This window comes from Spea bombifrons, chromosome 5 (genome assembly GCF_027358695.1).
Source record: "Spea bombifrons isolate aSpeBom1 chromosome 5, aSpeBom1.2.pri, whole genome shotgun sequence".
NCBI classification, from domain to species: Eukaryota; Metazoa; Chordata; class Amphibia; order Anura; family Pelobatidae; genus Spea; species Spea bombifrons.
In genome coordinates, this window is record NC_071091.1 from 46,825,507 (window position 1) to 46,847,492 (window position 21,986).

The 21,986-nt window shown below is 40.8% G+C and overlaps 1 protein-coding gene across 1 annotated transcript in view; it reads left to right on the forward strand.

Moving 5' to 3' along the window:
• The window catches only part of SACM1L (SAC1 like phosphatidylinositide phosphatase), a 180,997-nt gene that overhangs the window by 112,361 nt on the left and 46,650 nt on the right, over positions 1-21,986 (forward strand). The window contains exon 17 of the mRNA XM_053467324.1: positions 6,852-6,945. Within this exon, the coding sequence (XP_053323299.1) occupies positions 6,852-6,945 (94 nt within the window). The remainder of the gene's footprint in view (positions 1-6,851; positions 6,946-21,986) is intronic.

Sequence of the window (21,986 nt, forward strand, 5' to 3'; positions counted from 1 at the left end):
TGTCACGGTCCGCGTCACGGACCGCAACGTAGCGATTCCCCCGAGTACTCGAAACTTACCTCTCCCGCAGCTCCGGGACCTTGCTTCGAGGTGCCAGCATCCAGCAAGCACCCGGGGCAGGTCCTTCTCGGTATCCCCATCGCAAGTGATGGGCAGTACGTACGGGGGCGAACCACGCCCCCTCTCTTATAGCTTGCCTCCCTGGAGACGACGTAACGTAACTAACGTTACGTCACCCGTTGGGGGCGGAGCCTGGTCTAAGCGGCAGATTCAAAAGCCGAGCACTGACTTCCATTCAGTGCTCGGTTATTGTTCCTGCTGAGTAGTGCATTTATAGTATACTTACCTGATTGTCTCTCCGTTGCTGACCTGTGCCTGTTCTTGACTTCGCTGCCTTCTCCACTCCTGACCTGGCTTGTATGATAACCATCTCCGTTGCTGACCTGTGCCTGTTCCTGACTTCGCTGCCTTCCCCACTCCTGACCTGGCTTGTCTGACGATTCTTAATACATCAGTGCCTTTGCTGCATACTGGGTTCCTCGCTTGTATTCTCAAGAACTTGGGACATTCAAGGGTGTGCCTGGGAGTATGAGAGAGGTAGTAGATGGCTAGGTAGTCCCTCTAGCGTCTCTCTATTGGAGCTGGAAGCTGAAAAGGAGCTCTGCCCTTTTGATAAAGCGTACTCCCTGCTCCCCCGTCACAAAGAATTACAGACTTTAACAGTGTTTCGGCTTCAGGGGGCAGATTACTGGCAAGGTGGCAACCTTAGTTGTTGTGGGCTCAAGGATAAACTACTTTGGGCCCCCAAGGAATGACTGGACCCTGGGCAGCTGCCCCTTTTGCCCTAGGCTTACCTGCTATCCCTGAAGGAATCAGAGTTGCGGCAGCATACTGAACGGTGAAGGCACAGCTTCCCCTTTGTTTTCAATATGGCAGCAGAATTAATGATGCATCAGACGTAGGCGTTGCCATGGCCCCAAATTTTAATTTCAGGAAGCTGTTAAGGCTCCTTGTGGTTGTTCCTGTATTGGTGTAGAGTGATTTTCTGCTTCCTGGAGTTTCAATTTTCTTCTGCCTATTTTATCCTTTGCTGTTGTTGCTGTCCAAGTATGTTTATTCTTTTGGGTATATGTGCAGAAGGAACTGAGCCTGTAAAACATTTTGCCCACATATTTTCCCCAAAAATAGCATTTTGGTTATACTTTCCAACCTTTGGCCCCCAGCTGCTGTATGACTACATCTCCCATACTCCTTAGCTGAAAGAGCATTATGGGAGATGTAGTCCTGCAGCAGCTGGAGGGCCGCAGGTTGGACACCCCTAAACTGGATGATGTCAGAATGGCAGTCTATGTTACTCCAGTTTAGGAGTTTGCACAGCTTACAACTGTTCAAGAGATGACACACTCTGCCTTTACCCAGGACTTTGAGACTTATGGAGGGGAACACTCCTAAGCCAGAAAAAAAAGGGAATGATCTCTTCCAGGATTTCTCAAAAATAATCTAAGAGCAAATATCTGAGTCAGAACTGGAATCCTTGCTGGAGAGAACCACTGGAGACAAATCCAGTCGTCTAGATCCAGAAACTTGTACACTTATCTGCAGCAAGTGGGGACAACCAGACCTGATGGCCTCATCTGGAAATTCCAAGCTCCACAAGGTATACTCTCTATGTCCAAAAGGGAAAGTGGTCGCAATAGATGCCTTCTCGCAGACCTGGAATCACACGCTGAGCTGTGTGTTTGTTGATTGTGAGGGTGGTTAAGAAGATATGGAGGAACAGGGCTTATCTCCCCAGATTTGCTGAGGAGAATCTGGTACTCAGAACCGGGCAGAATGGCTCAAGCATCACATATTTCTCTGTCAGCGTGTCCAAGTTAACCTAAGGCCCAGTGTCTCATCCAGATCAGAGTTGGACAGTGACTGCATGTCTTCTGAAGGGTACTTTAAACAAGGGCTAATATAACAAGGCCTATCTAAAAAGGTTGCATCCACTCTGCTGCAAAGTAGAGAAGAAGCCGCATCAACCAGGTATCTGAAAATTTTGGAGCTCTTCTCATGGTGCTTCTCTAAGAATTTTTTGAAAAGGGAAGTGTCTGTTTCTAAGCTACTGGAATTCTTACAAGAATACTTTTGTCCATCCACGCTGAAGGTACATATTGTTTCCTTAAGGCTATCCACGGGATCCGTCCTAGGAAAACCTCCCAAATTACCTAAATGATCTTAACCTTCTCCTTAAGGGCTTAACAGGACCCCATTTTGACTTTGTGGTAGTCATTTTTTGCATGGTTTTTCACACACATTTTACTTCAGGTATGGATAAACAGGTTCTGTATATGTCATAAAACACCCCAATATGTGTTCAGCAACATCTCCTGAGTACAGCGATACCTCACATGAATGATTTTGCCTGGCTGTTTGGGGGGAAAAAGGGCCACATTTGGGGTATGCGCATTTTTCAATGCCCTATTTGGTACATCTTTGAGCCGGGCCATTTCAGTGTGCCCAATAAAACCATATATTTTTGAAAAATAGACACCCCAGGGTATTTTAAATGCTGCTATTTTAACTCTTTGCATGCACACATTTTACCACCAGCATTTTTTCAAAGTTGCAGGAGTATTTTTTTGTGTATTTTTCCCCCACACACCTACTTTATGTATGAATTAACAGCTCCTGGTATATGCAGCTGTCACACAACACCCCAGTATGTGTTCAGCAACATCTCCTGAGTACGGTGATACCCCACATGCATGGGTTTGTCATTTTTTGGGGGAACTAAAAGGCCACATTTGGGACGTGTGCATTTTTCTAATTGGAAATTAGATGTGTGGCCATCCTTCCCCACGTGTTAATTGGGACATTGTTGAACCCGGCCAATTCAATTTACCCCATCAGATCATACATTTTTTAAAAGTAGACACCCCATGGGCATTTAATATGCCAGTATTTTAACTCTTTCCATGCGAGCTAATGTGCTAATTTTAGGACTTGCGCACAAAAATATATTTCTTATATATATTTTTTTTTTTTTGCCTTTTTTAAATTATTTTTTTACATTTTTTTCAACTTGAAGGTTCCCCTGATAGTGACATCAGTAGGAAATTATTTTTACATTTTACTGTTTTTTTTAACTATTTTGTTCTAATTATTTATTTTATTTTTAATTTATTTTTACTAATCACACTGTGATTAGAAAGCTGTGCTCCATTGACTTGCATGGTTGAATGTAGTGCCTGTATTCAACCTGCAAGTGGAGCCAGAGTTCTCTAGAGGGTCTGGAGACCATCTAGCGAACTTTTTCATCTTTATAATTTTTTTTCCTGGGCCGACGCCATCTTGCGGATGGTGAAGATTACGTGCAGCTGCGGCTGTGACCGCTCTCTGGAGCAGTCACAGCCCATCCTGGGGTAAGTGTTTGGTGTCGCTGAATGCCTCCTGATCGAGGCATTCCAGCGACACCATTTAAGTTTAGGAGGTGATCGTTGATCGCTTCCTAAACGCTTTAAAACGGGCGTCCGCTGCCATACAATGTATGGCCAATGTTGACGTCCCTGGGAGGAGTCAGAAATGGCCCCTAGTGCCGATCGTGGCTTTGGGTGCAGAAAGCGAACGTAGATCGCTTTCTGCACCCGTTTAAAGTCATGACGGTCCGGGCACGTCAATTGTCGTTAACCGTTTGTTTTCCGGTGACGTGCCCGGACCGTCAATTGTCATCAAGGGGTTAAAGGGAGAAGTGTGCCAGGTTTGTTTTTCTTTGTGTCTGTATTTGGCTACTTTGTTTACTCTCTGGGTTTTGAAGGTTTGGACAAATATAGCTTTTAACCAGTGCTAAGGTAATTTTACTTATGCATTGGAGTATTTAAGCATTAAATGTTTTGTAGGAGTATTTTGGTAAACGTCAGATTTTTTTTACTGATATTTGTCATTGATAACGTAGTCTGATTGCAAAGTTTTTAAAGTTGATTCTTTGATACTAGAACCAAATCTAAAACACCAGAATTGTTTCCAAAAATATAGTTGCTGTATGAGAAGGAGCTCTGTGTCCTCTAAGAATTTTCTTGTGAGTATATATGCCTGGAGGATCAGAAGTGTTGGCTCTTTATAATGCAAAAAAAAAAAAAAAAAAAGTCGGTGAGTTGCAGACTCTTCTTTAGATTGAATCGAGCCCATTCTTTCTCTGTGACCTTTGAAACTTTGACCTTTGAAATGTTGATGCTGATATCACTGAAGTTCAATAAGCTAATATTCATGTGCATGTTGCTCTTTCATTGTCCGCTTTTTAGGCAATGATTTATAGATTTGCATCATACTACCTATGTACTGCTCAATCTACTTACTTCGCTCCTCAGAGTTAACCTTGGACCAACAGCTCTGTCTTCACATACTTTTTTTGCTACTTTTACATACCCTGGTCTGTCTAAGAATTGCTTCAGTGATTTAAGACTTACAAACAAATTTGAATCAAATAATTGTACGAAAAAACAAGCACATGCACTGTTTTGCGTGCAGTAAAATGCCCAGGAGTCCATGCTAAGTACGGTACTATGTATAAAAAAAAAATAGGGGACTAATCACTGCCTTTTAACTAGCAGGAACGTGGTTAGTATGCTATATTTTGTTTTCAATTTAATATTAAGCTGGTTAGGTGGCACATCACTTTAAGCTGACCATTAGGTTGTGTACCATATTTGCTCGATTATAAGACGACCCTGATTATAAGACGACCCCCCAAAATCTAAATATTAATTTAGGAAAAAAACAAAAAGCCTGAATATAAGACTACCCTATAGGAAAAAAAGTTTTACTAGTAAATATTAATTCATGTAAACAATGTTTTCATAATAAAAGCTATGATTGAGAAAAATATATACCGTATTTGCTCGATTATAAGACGAGATTTTTTTCAGAGCAAATGCTCTGAAAAATACCCCTCGTCTTATAATCGGGGTCGTCTTATAATCAGACCTCAAATAGGTCTGACTATGAGACGACTAAGATCCAGATCCCCCGCAGCTGCAGGGGACCTGGATCCTCCTGTACCCCCCCGCCCCACTTACCGGTACTTCTGAGTCCCCGGTGTGTAGCTGGGGCAGCGTGTAGATGTCTACGCGATTCGCGTAGACAACTTCCGCTGCAGCAGGAAGGAGGCGTGGCTAGCAGCAGGGGTTGTCTGCGTCCATCGCACAGACCTTCCCCGGCTGTCAGAGATCAGAGTGCGGGGAACTCTGATCTCTGACAGTCGGAGAAGGTCTGCGCGATGGACGCAGACAACCCCCGCTGCTAGCCACACCTCCTTCCGGCTGCAGCGTAAGTGCGTGGGATCTACATGCTGCCCCGGCTACATGACAGGGAAGTCAGAAGCACCGGTAAGTGTGTGTGTGTGTGTGTGGGGGGGTGTTAAATGGGGGGCATAAGGCATTTCTGGAGGCAGAGTGCTCTGAGAAATGCCTTTTAACCCCCTTAATGCCACTCTGCCTCCAGAAATGCCTTTTTAACCCTCTATACGCCACTCTGCCTCCTGAATGCCTTAAACCTCCCTATATGCCACTCTTCCCCATAATATGCCTTTTAACCCTCTAAATGCCAGAGTGGCATATAGGGGTATAAGGAATTTCTGGAGGCAGAGTGGCACATAGGGGGTCAAAAGGCATATCATGGGGCACAGTGGCATATAGGGTTAAAAGGCATATCATGGGGCACAGTGGCATTTAGAGGGTTAAAAGGCATATCATGGGGCACAGTGGCATATAGGGGGTATAAGGCATTTCTGGGGCTGATGTGCATAACTGAGGGGCAGGTTGGAAAATAGAAGGAAATAAAACCAAAATATTTTTCTCAATCATAGCTTTTATTAAAAAAAAATGTAGATGAATTAACATTTACTGGTAAAACTTTTTTCCTATAGGGTCGTCTTATATTCAGGCTTTTTTCTTTTTTTCCTAAATTAATATTCAGATTTGGGGGGTCGTCTTATAATCAGGGTCGTCTTATAATCGAGCAAATACGGTATTTTTTTTATTTCCTTTTATTTGCCAACCTGCCCCCCCAGTTATGCACATCTGCCCAAGGCTTGCCACTCTGCCCCCAGAAATGCCTTATACCCCCCTATTTGCAACTCTGCCCCATGATGTGCCTTTTAACCCTCTATATGCCCCTCTGCCCCATAATATGCATTAAAAGGCATATCATGGGGCAGAGTGGCATATAGGGGTTTAAAAGGCATTTCTGGAGGTATAACTGCTAACAGCAATCACACTCCTACCAAGTAAAGGCAGCCAGTACATGCTGGAACCTGGGGATCATAGTGTGAGTACAGCCTCCCTATGCCATGCTACCACCACCACCCGCCTTACACATCCATGCTATCACACACACTCATTCACAAACATTTAAGTACTCATTCATTCCATTAATCACACATACTTGCTCAAAAGAACTCCACCACCCCCTTACCTGAACTGCAGATCTCTCACTTGAAGACTTCTGAGGGGCCCGGCTGTGCGAGCAACTTCTCTGGCCCCGCCCCCAGAGGAAGGAGGGAGGGAGGAGGCAGAGTCATGTGACGACTCTGCTAGCTTCCTGTTCTCCTGCTGCTAGTAGAAGAGACGCTGCTCGCGACCAAAGCACCGGTAAGCAGCCTGGCCCGAGCGGACATTTTTTTGAGGCCTGATTAGAAGACGACCTTGATTATAAGACGAGGGGTATTTGTCAGAGCATTATAATCGAGCAAATACGGTAATATCAGTGTTTTAGTAATATGCTTGTCATATTTTGCTCACTTAATAGTTATTTGTTATTATATTTTGTAATTTTGACACATTGCAAACTTTTTTTTTTATTTTGTTTTTAAGGACTGGAAAGAGAACTCAGTGGGGACTTATAATGGATGGCTGGAACTCTCTTATACGCTACTACAAAAACAATTTTTCTGATGGATTTAGACAGGTAAAATTTACTTTATATAAAACTTTATATGTATGGACTAAAAACACGTTTTGTGCAATGTAGGTGCCGTGGTCAGAATTTTATATAAGGGATAATAAGGAATAAGATAAATCCTTACAACACGAGGTTAAATTTCTCCTAACCTATGGCAGATTTTTCTTTACTAGGCACCCCATGGGTATTTCAAATACTAGTAGTTAAACTCTTTCAATGCCAGGATTTGTGAGAAGATACAGCTCTAATTTTAGCACTTGCTCCTAAAAATAAACTTTTTCTTTTTTGGACCTTACATTTTTTTTGTTTTTTGGAAATGAATGGTTCCCCTGATGTGACATCTAATCACATTGTTATTAGAAAGCTGAGCACCATTGACTTGCATGTTTTAATGCAGTACCTGCCCAGAGTTCTTAGGGTTTTTTTCTGGGCGCACTGATCAGAGATACTGTGATCCCAATGCAAGTATATCGAGACTTGCATGGAGATCACACTGTGATCGGTGCAGGGGGATTGCAGGGAAGATAGTGAGAAACCATGTTACTCACTCTTCTCACAAACGAAAAACAAAACAAAAAAAATCACTAAAATAATACAATAAAAAAAATAACAATAAAGGGAGCTAAGTAATTTCATTGTGACATCACTATGCCAGTGATGTCACAATGAAATTACTTAGCTCCCTTTATTGTTATTTTTTTATTGTATTATTTTAGTGATTTTTTTTTTTGTTTTTTCAAGAGGTCCCATACTACACTGTGCAACACTTAAAAAAATAAATAAATAAAATAAAAAAATAAAAAAGACAAAAATATACAAATACAAAAAAAAATTGTAAAAAATATGTACCCCTATAGCGTACTATATGTAAGGGATGGATATGGCTCTCTAGAAAGAAAGAAAAAAACTAAGGATGTGGAGTATCTCCGTAATCAGGAGATGCAGCTTAACAATTTTGGCCAGGTTTCTCTAACGTAACACATACCCTGTGCAAAACAATCTAAGCAACACAGTGTGTTGGTGAAAAATCTATATGTTTCTTCTTTGCAGGAAGATTTAGAGTTGGGGACTGGACGTGCAAGTGACAGATGAGGTTCAATATAGAGAAATGCAAAGTTATGCATTATGGTAAAAATAATAAAAATGCAACCTATTCTTTAAATGGAATATACTTGGGGAAAACTACCAACAAGAAGGACTTAGGAATAATGGTAGATAACAGACTTGACAACAGTGCGCAATGCCAGCAAGCAGCTGCAAGGGCCAATAAGGTTTTGGCATGCATACAGTGAGGTATTGATTCACGGGTGGAGGATATCATCTCGCCTCTCTACAGGTCAATGGTAAGACTTCACCTTGAATACGAGGTACAATTCTGGGCACCGGTCCTTAAAAAGAGAGGCCACCTCTCTTGCTGGAGTATGGAGGGATGGGGGCGTGGTGAAACGTGAAGATGTGACACTGCACGCTCCAGGAGGTGGAGCTGAGGGGTTCCCACGCGGCATGAGCCGCTATGCAGTGTTAGCGGCTTTGCCTTCGTAACAGCCAAGATGCGCTGCACTGAGATGTCGGCAACGCCATACCAACATTCCCTATGCCGCATTGACTGCACTGTCGCACTGCCGTCTAGAATCCGAAGCCCGTTTGAACAACGAAGCCGCACCGCGAAATCAAGCCAGAGTATAACGGACATTACTGAGGGCTGGTTCCCGGCCCACACAACAAATAACTTCACTAAAGAAAACAGTCAAATGGATTGAACGAAAACGGTGGACTTCAATTACTTAATTGTTCATATATTAAACAGCTTTTCTAAAGAAAATCGCTAAAAACGCAATAGAACGAAAACGGCATGAAAACAGCAAACTTTAAATATCTAATCCCAGTTTATAAAGCCCCCAAACCGACCAGGGAACACCTGGACATATCAGGGAGCTGCAGATAAGTACTCCAATTTTACGGGGTTTATTTTTATTGTGGCAAACCTCTTCAAACTAATTACTAACTATATACGACCATTGCTTTAGCTTAACCCCTGCAGAATATATTCTTTATATCACAGCTGGGAAATATTAGCCAACCGGCTTTACAATACTCCAGTGACTCATTTCTTCCTTGCGTTGAATATGCCGCCTAAACAGCAGATCTCTAAAGCCAGGGAAAAAGATAAGAAAGATTCTAAACCCAATAAAGGAATTACATTCTTTTCCCCCAGGCAGTCAAGAGACCCTAGACTACTCACATGCTGAGTTAATTTCCTCCATGGAAGTTACAATGTCTAGCCCTATAAGACCTGACAATACACTACTTACAAAAGATATATTACAAAAATGCTCTGGATGATTTAAGGGAAAACATAAAACAAGAGATCTCTAACAGCTCTAAGGAAATCAAGGCTGATATCACTACTCTGACTGAAAAAGTCATAAAGATAGAAACCAAAAATGGCTCACTGGAAAAACAGCAGAAAATGACTGTGCAGTCTGTTAGAAACCTAGAAAATAAATATGAAGCCTTGCAAATAAAAATATCTGACCTTGAGGACCGCTCACGCAGACTTAATTTGCGTTTCAGAAATATTCCATAGATTTACTCTGATAAACTTCAGACATTATTACTAGACCTAATACAAGACATGCACATAGAAGACATTACACCGGTCAACATAATCGACAGATGCCACCGCCTGAGGAAACCAAAAGAACTAGCAGAGAATATTCCTAGAAATGTTATCGTCAGCTTTTCTTCCTCCTATTGGAAAGAGAATATATTAAAATCTAGAAGAAATAAAACCTCAAAGGAAGTCTTTTTTTTGGGGGGGGGGGTAATTACTATATGTTTGAGGTGGTAACGATTATGGTTCACAAAGCTATCAACCTACATGATATGTGTTTAAATTAGCCGTTCACTTGCTCGAAGTCCTTTTTTGTAAGATTGATAAAACGTTCCCTAACACTTTGAGATTATGCACTTTAGTATGTTTACACGGACTCCAGGGAAAATGATGAGTTGGTTATATTTATTTATTCATTCATTTTTCCCACTTTCCGATACTGGGTATATGCACGTTCTCATTTTAATGTAGCTGCTACTAAATATGGTAATTAGTGAACTAGATTCCCTTTAGACATGCTCTTTATATAAACAACACCCTATATACTGATATACTGATATGAATTTTTGGTTTTTATTCCCCCCCCCCCTTTTTAATACTAGGCATATGCACTTTAGCACTTTAATACAGCTTTCACGATATACGGCAATGAATGCATTAGACTTTATACAGACATGTTTTCTCTATAAGCACCCAAATAATTGGTATAGCTATTGAAGGTTCTTTGAAGGCCGACAATTGTCGCTTAACATTTTGAGATTATGTACTTTAGTATTACTACACCGATTTTCCCCTAACTCTGGCAATATACACGTTAGCACTTCAATATGGCTATTATGAATTATGGCAACCAGTAAATTAGATTATATACTTATATGCTTCCTATATAAGTGTCCAAATTTGTGGAGCGCTTTAGCATTACTACATGGCCTTTTTGGAGATAAGTGAATCAAATCCTCTATAAATAGGTATGGACTTGTATGAGCTAGACTAAAGTATTATTAATGCAAAACTAAGACACTTAAGGACAAGAATGGGCTTAGAACAAAAATATCATTAGCAATTGTACGATTTTTGTCCATACTAGTCGTAAGCCTACTGCAATATATGTGAAATACTGCTAATTCCTTTTAATTACTGAGCACACACAATTTAGTTTAGTTTTTTTTTTTCTCGCTTGAAAGTGCTACAGGCCAATCTCTGCAAATAATACCATCAAAAGGGTTCCCCACCAATACTCCTCTTAGTTCATTTTGAACTTAAGAATGTATCTAGATAACTTTTCTATCTTTAAGATACATCTGTCTAGTCTATTTATGTTGAGAAAAATTCTCTTTTATGTTTAATTATGTCTTCAGGATGGAGCTGGGGTAGTATTATTTGAGGGTGAGGAAGTCTATTTTGATCATGGGCGAGTTACAGCTCTTGAAGTAGATCTAGTTAAAACTATAAATAGTTACCGTCATAAAAATGGGGGTCAAATGTATCTCAGTTAACACCCAAGGGCTGAACTCGCCGATGAAACGAAGTAGAGTATACTCCTGGTTACGTAAGGAGAAGATCGATGTCGCATTTTTTCAAGAAACCCATTGGAGGAACATTGATAAAATTAGATGGGGTGGTAGATTATATCCACATACCTACCAAGCATCAATGTTAGACAAGAAATAAAGAGGCGTGGCAATTCCGTTTTATAATAGGATACGGATTAACATTTTTGAAAAAAAAAAAAAATTTGAACAAGATGTAGATATAGGATGCTATCTCATATGGGTGGGTACATTAAATGACGTAACTTATACGCTAGTTAATATCTATTTTCCTAACACAGAGCCCCTTTCACATCTTCAAAAGATTCTGGACAGGGTAGATAAAGTGAGAACAGGGGCACTTATTCTGGCTGGTGACTACAATTGTTTTTTAGACGACAAAATGGAGGCAAAAATAAGTCTATTACGAAAAACTTAAAAAACAAAAAAAAAGAGCTAAATCCTTCTGTAAAATTATACAAAGAGAAAACCTTTATGACTTATGGATATTAAAACACCCTACAATAAGAGACTCCTCACATCTAAGCACTAAGCCAGTTGGAACAAATAACAATGAGGGAGAATGTTTGGTCAGACCACAGCTTTATTTTGTTTGAGATAAAGGACAAGTGGGATCCATTTCCATACACGACATGGCGTCTGGATGACTCCATCCTTTACTCTGAGGAGAACAGACAGTATATCTCGGAGATGACTAAGATCTTTTTCCTAGAAAATAAGATAGGACAAACATCACAAGCTATTAGATGGTGTGTTTAGAAGGCGGTCATAGAAGGATACTTCATTAAAATAAAATAAAAAATGAGACTAACAAGCAACCATTGAATTCATTATATATTTCATACTATAAATTAGCTACAAAAGCCAAGCTTGATCCCATCCTGGAGTATAAAAACCAACTACAATCCCTCAGAGAAAAAAATAATCAAAAAGAACTAGAGAAAACTAGATGATTTATGGACAAACTTAGAGTAAGATATCATAAAAGCAATAGACCAGACAAAATAATGAACAACCAGCTTAAAAAGAAAAGAGCTAACGACAGAATAACTAAAATTGTGTCAGATGACATAATACGAATGTCTCCAGAAGACGTGGCAGAGGGTTTCAGGTCATATTATGAAAAACTTTATAGTAATTCAACGAAAACTAACGATATGGTAATAGAGGAGTACTTGGATACAGCAAATATGCCAGTTCTTTCAAATGATCAGAAATAAATACTACATAGACCAATTGAGAAAAAAGAACTAAGCAGCATAATCGATAAACTTCAAAGATATAAAACACCAGGCCCGGATGGATTTACTAATTTTTTTTTATAAAACCTTAAAAATAGATATAATAGACCAACTGTCTATGCCCAAAAGAAATTCTGCAGGCAAATATCCTCCCAATTAAAAAAAAAAAAAAAAGAACCCAGAGGACCTAAAAAGTTATCGCCCCATCTCTCTAATCAACGTCGATATTAAACCATTTTCTGCGATATTGGCAGAAAGATTACAACCCATGCTGAATACCCAGACCAGGTGGGCTTTGTACCAGGCAGAGACTCCACCAACAACACTAGACGTTTGATAGATGGGATGGACCATGCCGAAAAAGCTGGATACCCCCTCCTGACCCTTTCATTAGACGCAGAAAAGGCATTTGATAGGGTCAGTTGGGAGTTCCTTAAAGCCACTCTTAGATCCTTTGGAATTACTGGTTGGTTTTACACTGCTATTATTTCCCACTATTCAAACCTCAGCACACGCGTTGTCGGTCACGGGCTATGTTACATAGTTACATAGACTGAAAAAAGACATGCGTCCATCAAGTTCAGCCTTTCCTATATCTGTTACTTTGTTGCTGTTGATCCAAAAGAAGGCAAAAAAACCCAGTTTCGCTCTTTCCAATTTTGCACTAACCAGGGAAAAAAAATCCTTCTTGACCCCAAAATGGCAGACAGATTTCTCCTTGGATCAATAAGCTGTTTCCCCATAATTAAATATTATATCCCCGAATATTATGTTTTTCCAGGTATCCATCCAGTTGCAGTTTAAACTTCTGTACAGACTCCGATAAAACTAAACAGGCAGAGAATTCCACATCCTTATTGTCCTTACTGTAAAAAACCCCTTTCCTCTGCTTTAGTCTAAATCTCCTTTCTTCCAGTCTAAATGCATGACCGTGTGTCCTATGCATAGTCTTGTTTATGAACAGATTTCCACACAATGGTTTGTATTGGCCACGAATATATTTATGTTCCAGCTGGTTTAATCTTCAAAACGGCACCAGACAAGGTTGCCCTCTGTCACCTATTCTATATATTCTTACTCTAGAACCTTTTGCTAAGAAAGTAAGAAACAATCATGATATAACAGGTGTCAAGATTAACAACGAGGATTTTAAAATATCACTATATGTAGACGAAGTGGTTATCTCTTTATCTAATCCACTAATCTCAATAAACTACTTTTTACAAGAGGTGGAAAATTACAGTCTAGTCTCTAATTATAAACTTCATTTAAATAAGACAATAGCTCAAGTGAAAAATACCAGCCGTCACGAAGGAATTTTGATGGGGTAAATTGGCCGGGTTTAAAGAATTGTGTGTGCGTGCGTGCGTGCATGAGCGCGTACTTGCGCGTGTGTTTTGTGTGTTAAAAAAAAATAAAAAAATGAATGGTTTGATTGGGTAAGTTGGAATGGCTGGGTTTAAAGAATTCCCAAATAGGGCATAGGCACAGACTGATCAAACTGAGAACAAAAAGTGCACATTCCGATGTGGCCTTGTAGCCCTCAATCAACCAGACATTATACATAGGTGATGTTGCTGAACACACATTGGGGGATTGTTTGACCAGGAGCTATAAATGCTTGGAGTACACTTTGTGTGAAAATAATTACTACCGAAAACTTTGCAAAGGCTGGTGGTAGAATCTCATGCATGGAAAGGGTTAAAATACCAGCATTTGAAATAACTTGACATATATATATATATATATATATATATATATATATATATATTGGCTTGATTAGATAAATTGAATTAGCCTTCTTCAAAGATGGTCCAATTAGGACATGGGGCAGTAGGAGCATATGTAAAAAAAAAAAAAAAAAAAAAAAAAAAAATGGGCACTTCCCAAATGTGGTATTTTACCTCCCAAACCCATGCATGGGGGTTATCACTGTACTCGGGAGATGTTGCTGAACACGTATTGGGATGTTGTGTGACAGTGACATAGAAACCTAGAAAGTGACGGCAGATAAGAACAATTTGGCCCATCCAGTCTGCCCAACTTCTGGATACTCTCCTTAGTACATGACCTTATCCTATATCTAGTTTAGCCTTATGCCTATCCCATGCTTGCTTAAATGTCTTTGCAGTATTAACATATAACACTTCTGCTGGAAGGCTATTCCATGCATCCACTACCCTTTCCGTAAAGTAAGATTTCCTAATGTTACCTTTAAACCTTTGCCCCTCTAGCTTAAGACTATGTCCTCGTGTTGTGGTAGTATTTCCCTTTTTAAATGTTCCTCCTTTACCGTGGCGATTCCGTTTAAGTATTTCAGTGTTTCTATCATATCCCCCCTGTCACGTCTTTCTTCCAGGCTATATATATATATATATATATATATATATATATATATATATATATATATATATATATATATATATATATATATATATATATATATATATATATATATATAATCCTTTTACCTGTCCTGGGTCCAACCACAGACCCCTGAGGTAACCCACTGGTATCAAGAACAAGACGTATACCAGGAGCTGTAAATCTATACCTGAAATACAATTTGTGTGATACAAAAACATAAAATAGATGACTCATGAAAGGGTGATAGCAGAATTAGTGCATGGAAAGGGTTCAAATACCAGCATTTGAAATACCTTGGGGGTGTCTAGTTTTCAAAAATATATGGTTGATGGAGTAAATTACATTGGCCGGCTTCAAAGATGTCCGAAATAGCACTTGGGGCAGAATGACCAAAAAGGTGATTTTGAGATGTCATAATGCTAGTTGTACCTATAACTTGCAAAAAAAAATATATATTACCGTATTTGCTCGATTATAAGACGAGGTTTTTTTCAGAGCAAATGCTCTGAAAAATACCCCTCGTCTTATAATCGGGGTCGTCTTATAATCAGACCTCAAATAGGTCTGCCTATGAGACGACTAAGATCCAGATCCCCCGCAGCTGCAGGGGACCTGGATCCTCCTGTTCCCCCCCCCCCGCCCGACTTACCGGTACTTCTGAGTCCCCGGTGTGTAGCTGGGGCAGCGTGTAGATGTCTACATGATTCGCATAGACAACTTCCGCTGCAGCAGGAAGGAGGTGTGGCTAGCAGCGGGGGTTGTCTGCGTCCGGTAAGTTTAGGGTGGGGGACGGGGGGGGCATTTCTGGAGTGCTCTGTGAAATGCCTTTTAACCCCTTTAATGCCACTCTGCCTCCAGAAATGCCTTTTTAACCCTCAATACGCCACTCTGCCTCCTGAATGCCTTAAACCTCCCTATATGCCACTCTTCCCCATAATATGCCTTTTAACCCTCTAAATGCCAGAGTGGCATACAGGGGTATAAGGCATTTCTGGAGGCAGAGTGGCACATAGGGGGTCAAAAGGCATATCATGGGGCACAGTGGCATATAGGGTTAAAAGGCATATCATGGGGCACAGTGGCATTTAGAGGGTTAAAAGGCATATCATGGGGCACAGTGGGATATAGGGGGTATAAGGCATTTCTGGGGCAGATGTGCATAACTGGGGGACAGGTTGGAAAATAGAAGGAAATAAAACCAAAATATTTTTCTCAATCATAGCTTTTATTAAGAAAAAAATACTTTAGATGAATTAACATTTACTGCTAAAACTTTTTTCCTATAGGGTCGTCTTATATTTAGGCTTTTTCTTTTTTTTCCTAAATTAATATTCAGATTTGGGAGGTCGTCTTATAATCAGGGTCGTCTTATAGTCGAGCAAATACGGTGTGTGTGTATATATATATATGAATATGAATATATATATATAATATATATATATATATATATATAATTATAATATTTAGAATTTTTTCTAAACTCAGGACAAATCTATTCAATTGGTTGATGCCAGAGGAGGCTCCTGCAGGCGACCAGTAGAGTCGCTTGCACGGGCTTTTAACTCCTTGTGCGATCCTACGGATTCCCAGGGAGATTAGGAGATACTAACAAAGCTGGTTGCAGTCCCAGCTTCAAAACACAAATTCATGTTATAAGTAGACTTGGCCACCGGCCAACTATTCATGTTCGTCTTTGTGGGGGGGGGGATCTTCGTATTCCATGAATATTCACCCGTTCCTGTGTTCAGTTCGGGCGTATATTCGTGTACATTCTTTGTGAGTTCGTTATTTTTCTCCGTTTTATTTTTAGAAGGGGTTAATATGGGGTTAACGCGTATGCAGCAGCATTGGCACCAGAATTTTAGAGGTCCGTATGAGCAACTCTGTTGGTCCCCGGCAGGGGCCTCCTCTGCTATCAGCCAATGAAGTGTAGCTGCTCTTCATTGGTTACTGTCAGAAGAGCCCCCATACAAGCGACCAATAGAGTCCCTCGTACAGACCTTTAACTCCTGACAGCAGAACTTAGCCTTCGGAGGTTCCAGGAGTTAAAGGTGTGTACGAGCCACTCTATTGGTTGCCGGCAGGGAGCTCTTCTGCCAGAGGAGCTCCCTGCCAGCAACCAATAGAGTGGCTCGTACACACCTTTAACTCATGACAGTGAAACTCCGCCTCGGGAGACCCCTGCTCCAAGAGTTAAAGGTCCGTACAAGCATCCAATTGGTTGATACCAGTGGAGCTTCCTGCCGACGACCAATAGAGTCGATCGCACTGACCTTTAACTCCTGACCCGAAACTTGGCCTGGGAAGGGAACAGATGTTAAAGGTCCATAAGAGCGACTCAATTGGTCGCGGTCAGGGGGACTCCTCTATCATCAACCCTTCGTGTTTGTTTTCATGTTCGCCTGAATGCACAAGTCTAGTCATAAGCCCTTTTGGCACCACATTCTTGCAACTTCAATGAGAGCTCTCTATATATCCAGTCAATCCAGTCTGTGTCCAAGTAAAAATTCCAAGATAGCAATTTAGAGCAACATCTGTAATGTCATCAGAGTACACCTGCTCTGAGTTCTCCTTTAATAGATTTTATTTATAGCGGCCCATATCAGTGTGTATTTATATTGATTTTTCTTTAAGACAAAGTAAAAATGACAGTTCATCACAGGTTATACTCTAGAGCAGGGGTGTCCAAACTGCGGCCCTCCAGCTGCTGCAGGACTACATCTCCCATACTCCTCAGCCAGCCCCTTAGCTGAAAGAGCATTATGGGAGATGTAGTCCTGCAGCAGCTGGAGGGCCGCAGTTTGGACACCCCTGCTCTAGAGTGATATAGTTTCCAGTATTGTTTTAAGATTATATGAGGAAAACAGGCACAAATTGTTTCTTATTCTAAGCTTCATTTATTTAGCAGTCTTAAAATCATCCACAGTTAGAATCATTTATATAATTCACATAAGTACCTTTCATTGCCCCTTGGAATGTATGAGATGTTTGGATTGTGTCCATGTGTATACTATCTCCTTTCAGGGCGGGTTATCTTCACAGTCTGCCCCCTTTAAACAGACTCTGTGGACTTTACAAGATAGTAACGAACAATCTGTTTCTATTTGAAACCAAGATTGTTAATTACCGTATCTACTTGATTATAAGACGACCCCCCCAAAATTTTAATATTTAGGAAAAAAAGATCCTGAATAAAAGGCCACCCTATAGGAAGAAAGTTTTACTAGTAAATATTAATTCACATGTAAACTATTATCTTCATATTTAATAAGATAATTTTTTTCTTTTTATTTCCTTTTGCTAGCCTGCCACCCCCCGCAGTTATGCACATCTGCCCCCAGGCTTGCCACTCTGCCTCCCTGATATGCCTTTTAACCCCCTATATGCCACTCTGCCTCCCTGATATGCCTTTAACCCCCTATATACCACGCTGCCTCCAGAAATGCCTTTTAACCCCGGGGCTGCATCATAGAAGCTACGGTGGAAGTACAAGCAGTAGCAGGGGTTGTCTGTGTTCATCCTCTGCGTTCATCCTCTGCGGGGAATTCACCTCTGGCAGCCGGGGAAGGTATGCGCCACTCTGCCTCCCAGACATGCCTAATACCCCCTTATGTGCCACTGTGCCCCAAGAGATGCCTTATACCCCCTATATGTCACGCTGCCTCCCAGAATTGCCTTTTCAACCCCCTATTTGCCACTCTGCACCCCAGATATGCCTTATACCCCCTATATGCCACACTGCCTCCCAGAAATGCCTTTTCAACCCCCTATTTGCCACTCTGCCCCCAGATATGCCTTATACCCCCTATATGCCACTCTTACCCTTCCCCAATTTACCAGTGCATACCTAGACTTGTCCCCCATGCTTCAGATTCCTTGGTGTCTCGTGTGGGCGATGCGCGTAGACAACCTCCGCTGCTGCTGGCCAGCACTTCCGCCGGGGCTTCAATGACTGAGCACCAGAAGGTCGTGTGATGCCGGCGCTCCATCATAGAAGCCCAAGAGGAAGTGCCGGCAGCAGCGGAGGTTGCCAGAGAAAAGAATCCGGGTCCCCTGAAGCACTGCGGGGATCTGGATCTTAGTCTTGTACTCAGACCTTTTTTTTGAAGTCTGATTATAGGATTACCTCGAATATATATATGGTATTTCAGTGCTTAAAACAAATATACATTATTGTACTTTTTTACACTGTTTTAGTTGATAGCATCAGATTGCAAATTTGAATTGGTGAGGGAAGATATATTATATGTAATATATGTTCAGTGGCATCGGCAGAGGGGGCCATGGCCCCCCTACATCATGCTGTGCCCCCCAATTGGAACGCCAGGCGGCCGTGAGGCCACCCCATCACCAAGGCCAGGGCCGTGCCGAGGCGTGTGCACGGTGCACGGCACAGTGGCGTCTCCAGCTTTCATATTATGGGGGGCAATTATAAAACGCTACCTATACAGTATACACTCACAAAAGTGAGTACACCACTCACATTTTTGTAAATATGTTATTATATATTTTTATTTAATAACAACAAAAGAAATAACACTGCTAAAATGTAAAGTAGTGAGTGTACAGCCTTTATAACAGTGTAAATTTGCTGTCCCTTCAAAATGACTCAACACACAGTCATTGTCTAAACCTTGGCAACACAAGTGAGTACACCCCTAAGTGGAAATGTCCAAATTGGGCCCAAAGTGTCAATATTTTGTGTGGCCACCATTATTTTCCAGCACTGCCTTAACCCTCTTGGGCATGAAGGTCACCAGAGCTTCACAGGTTGCCACTAGAGTCCTCTTCCACTCCTCCATGACGACATCACAGAGCTGGTGGATGTTAGAGATCTTGCGCTCACCCACATTCCATTTGTAGATGCCCCACAGATGCTCAATAGGGTTTAAGTCTGGAGACATGCTTGGCCAGTCCATATGAAAGCTGGAGGCACCACTGGACATGTTTGATATGTTTTAAGGCACACATGGGATATTTGTCAAGATATGGAACATTAATTGCATTTCAATATGTGTTTTAGGAAGGAAATAATGTTTTCTTTACTGAGAGGTTGGTAGAGGAACAGGCTCCCAGCAGAAATGGAAGAGGTTGATATTGTAAGGGAATTTAAGCATGCATATTATAGCTACATAGTTATATAGTTAGATGGTACATATGGGTGAAACTTCCTACTCTTGATCCAAAAGAAGGCAAAAAAAACTTAAGCCACTTCGAATTCTGCCATCAGGGGCAAAAGTCCTTCCTGACTCCAAAAGGCAATCAGATTTTTCATGGATCATAAAGCTCTCAAATATTAATGTTATTCTATTTATAGCCTATATGCCTTTCTAAAAAAAAAATATCCAGACCCCTTTTGAAGGTATGTAATGTATTTGGCAGTGTGTTCAATGCCTTTATTGGCCTAACTGTAAAGAATCCCTTCCTTTGTTGTCTATGAAATCTCTGCTCTTCTAGTCTTAGTGAGTGACCTCTTGTTCTTTGTACATTTCTGTTAATGAACAGGTCACTGAAGAGCTCTTTATACTGACCTGCATATATTCATGTAATGTTGTCATATGCCCTCTAAATTGCTGTTTTTCTAGTCTTTATAATTTTAACTTTTGTAGTCTCTCTTCGTAACGAATATCTTGCACCCCCCTTATTTTTTAGTCCTCCTCTGCACTTTTTCAAGTTCCATAATATCCTTTTTAAGGGCCGGTGCCCAGACCTCTACTGCATATTCAAGGTGAGGTCTTACCATTGACCTGTAAAGAGGCAAGATGATATCCTCCTCCCGTAAATCAATACCTCATTGTATGCATGCCAAAACCTTATTGGCCGTTGCAGCTGCTTGCTGGCATTGCGCACTGTTGCCAGGTTGTGTACAATTATTCCTAAATCCTGCTCATTAGTAGTTTTCCCCAGGGATATTCCATTCCTTTCATAGTAGCATTTTTATTATTTTTACCATAATGCATAACTTTGCATTTATCTATATTGAACTAGGGCTGCAACTAACGATTATTTTAATAATCGATTACTTGGCCGATTATTTTTTCGATTAATCGGATAAAAAAAATGCAATTTTTTTTAGCCTCCGTTACTGCCCTTCACTTACGCTGAGGCTTCTATGAAGCTGCAGTGAAAGTGCCTGTCAGTAACGGAGTCGGGAAAGAGGCAGAGTGATGTATTGGGGGGGGAGTCAGAGGGGTGTATGGGATTCGATTAATCGATAATGAAAATCGTTGACAACGATTTTCATTATCAATTATTATCGATTTTATCGATTAGTTGTTTCAGCCCTATATTGAACCTCATCTGCCACTTGCCTACCCAGTCCCCAGCTCTGTCTAAATCCTCCTGCAAAGGAGAAACATCAAGATTAGTCTGAATTACCCTGCCTAGTTTTGTGTCATCAGCGAAAACTGTGACATGGCTCTCAATGCAGCTTAATTAATAAACAAATTAAAAAGAAGAGGACCCAGGACAGACCCCTGAAGCGCTCAACTTGAAACATGTGTACAGTATGAGAAACATCAATTCACAACAACTCTCTGCATTCTGTCTTTTAGCCAATGTCCGATCCAAATACAGACATTTGCCCCTAAGCCTATTTCTGTTCATTTGTAGCTTAATTTCTGTGGAACCGTATCAAATGTCTTAGCAAAGTTCAGATAAATCACATCTACGGCCACACCCAGATCTATATTTTTACTAACTTCTTATAGGTTGGTTTAACAAGACCTGTCTTTCACAAATCCACGTTGAGTTCTGCTAATTGGATTCTGGAATAGCCATATTGTTATCCTGTAACGTATGACAACTGTATGAGACATTTTATTATATTAATCTTTGTCATGATATTAACATTCTTGTACATTATTTTAAGCACAGCTGAGTCAGAATAAAAAAGTAACCCCTGTAGTGTCAGATCAGTAATTGCAGTTCTCTGGCATTGCAGCGGTTAATAAATCTAAAGTGAGGTCATCGATGGAGGCAGTTGGTGAGATGGTGAGTTAGGAGGCTAAGGCAGCTTTTCCACCAGTTCACTGATCTTCAGTGAGGTAAAGGGACTGAAGCAGCTTAATAGGGCAGTTGAGGGATCAAGGGGAAGATGGAGGGCTGAAGTGTGCAGGTGATGGTGGGGATGTAGGGTTGAAGGGTGCAGATGGTGAAATGGGAAATGGTGGTCTAAAGGGGCATATCTGGGGCAGAGGTGGTTGAAGAGGGTGTGAAGAACCATGTCTGATCTTCACTGTTATTATTATTATTATATTTATTTGTACCCCGTTT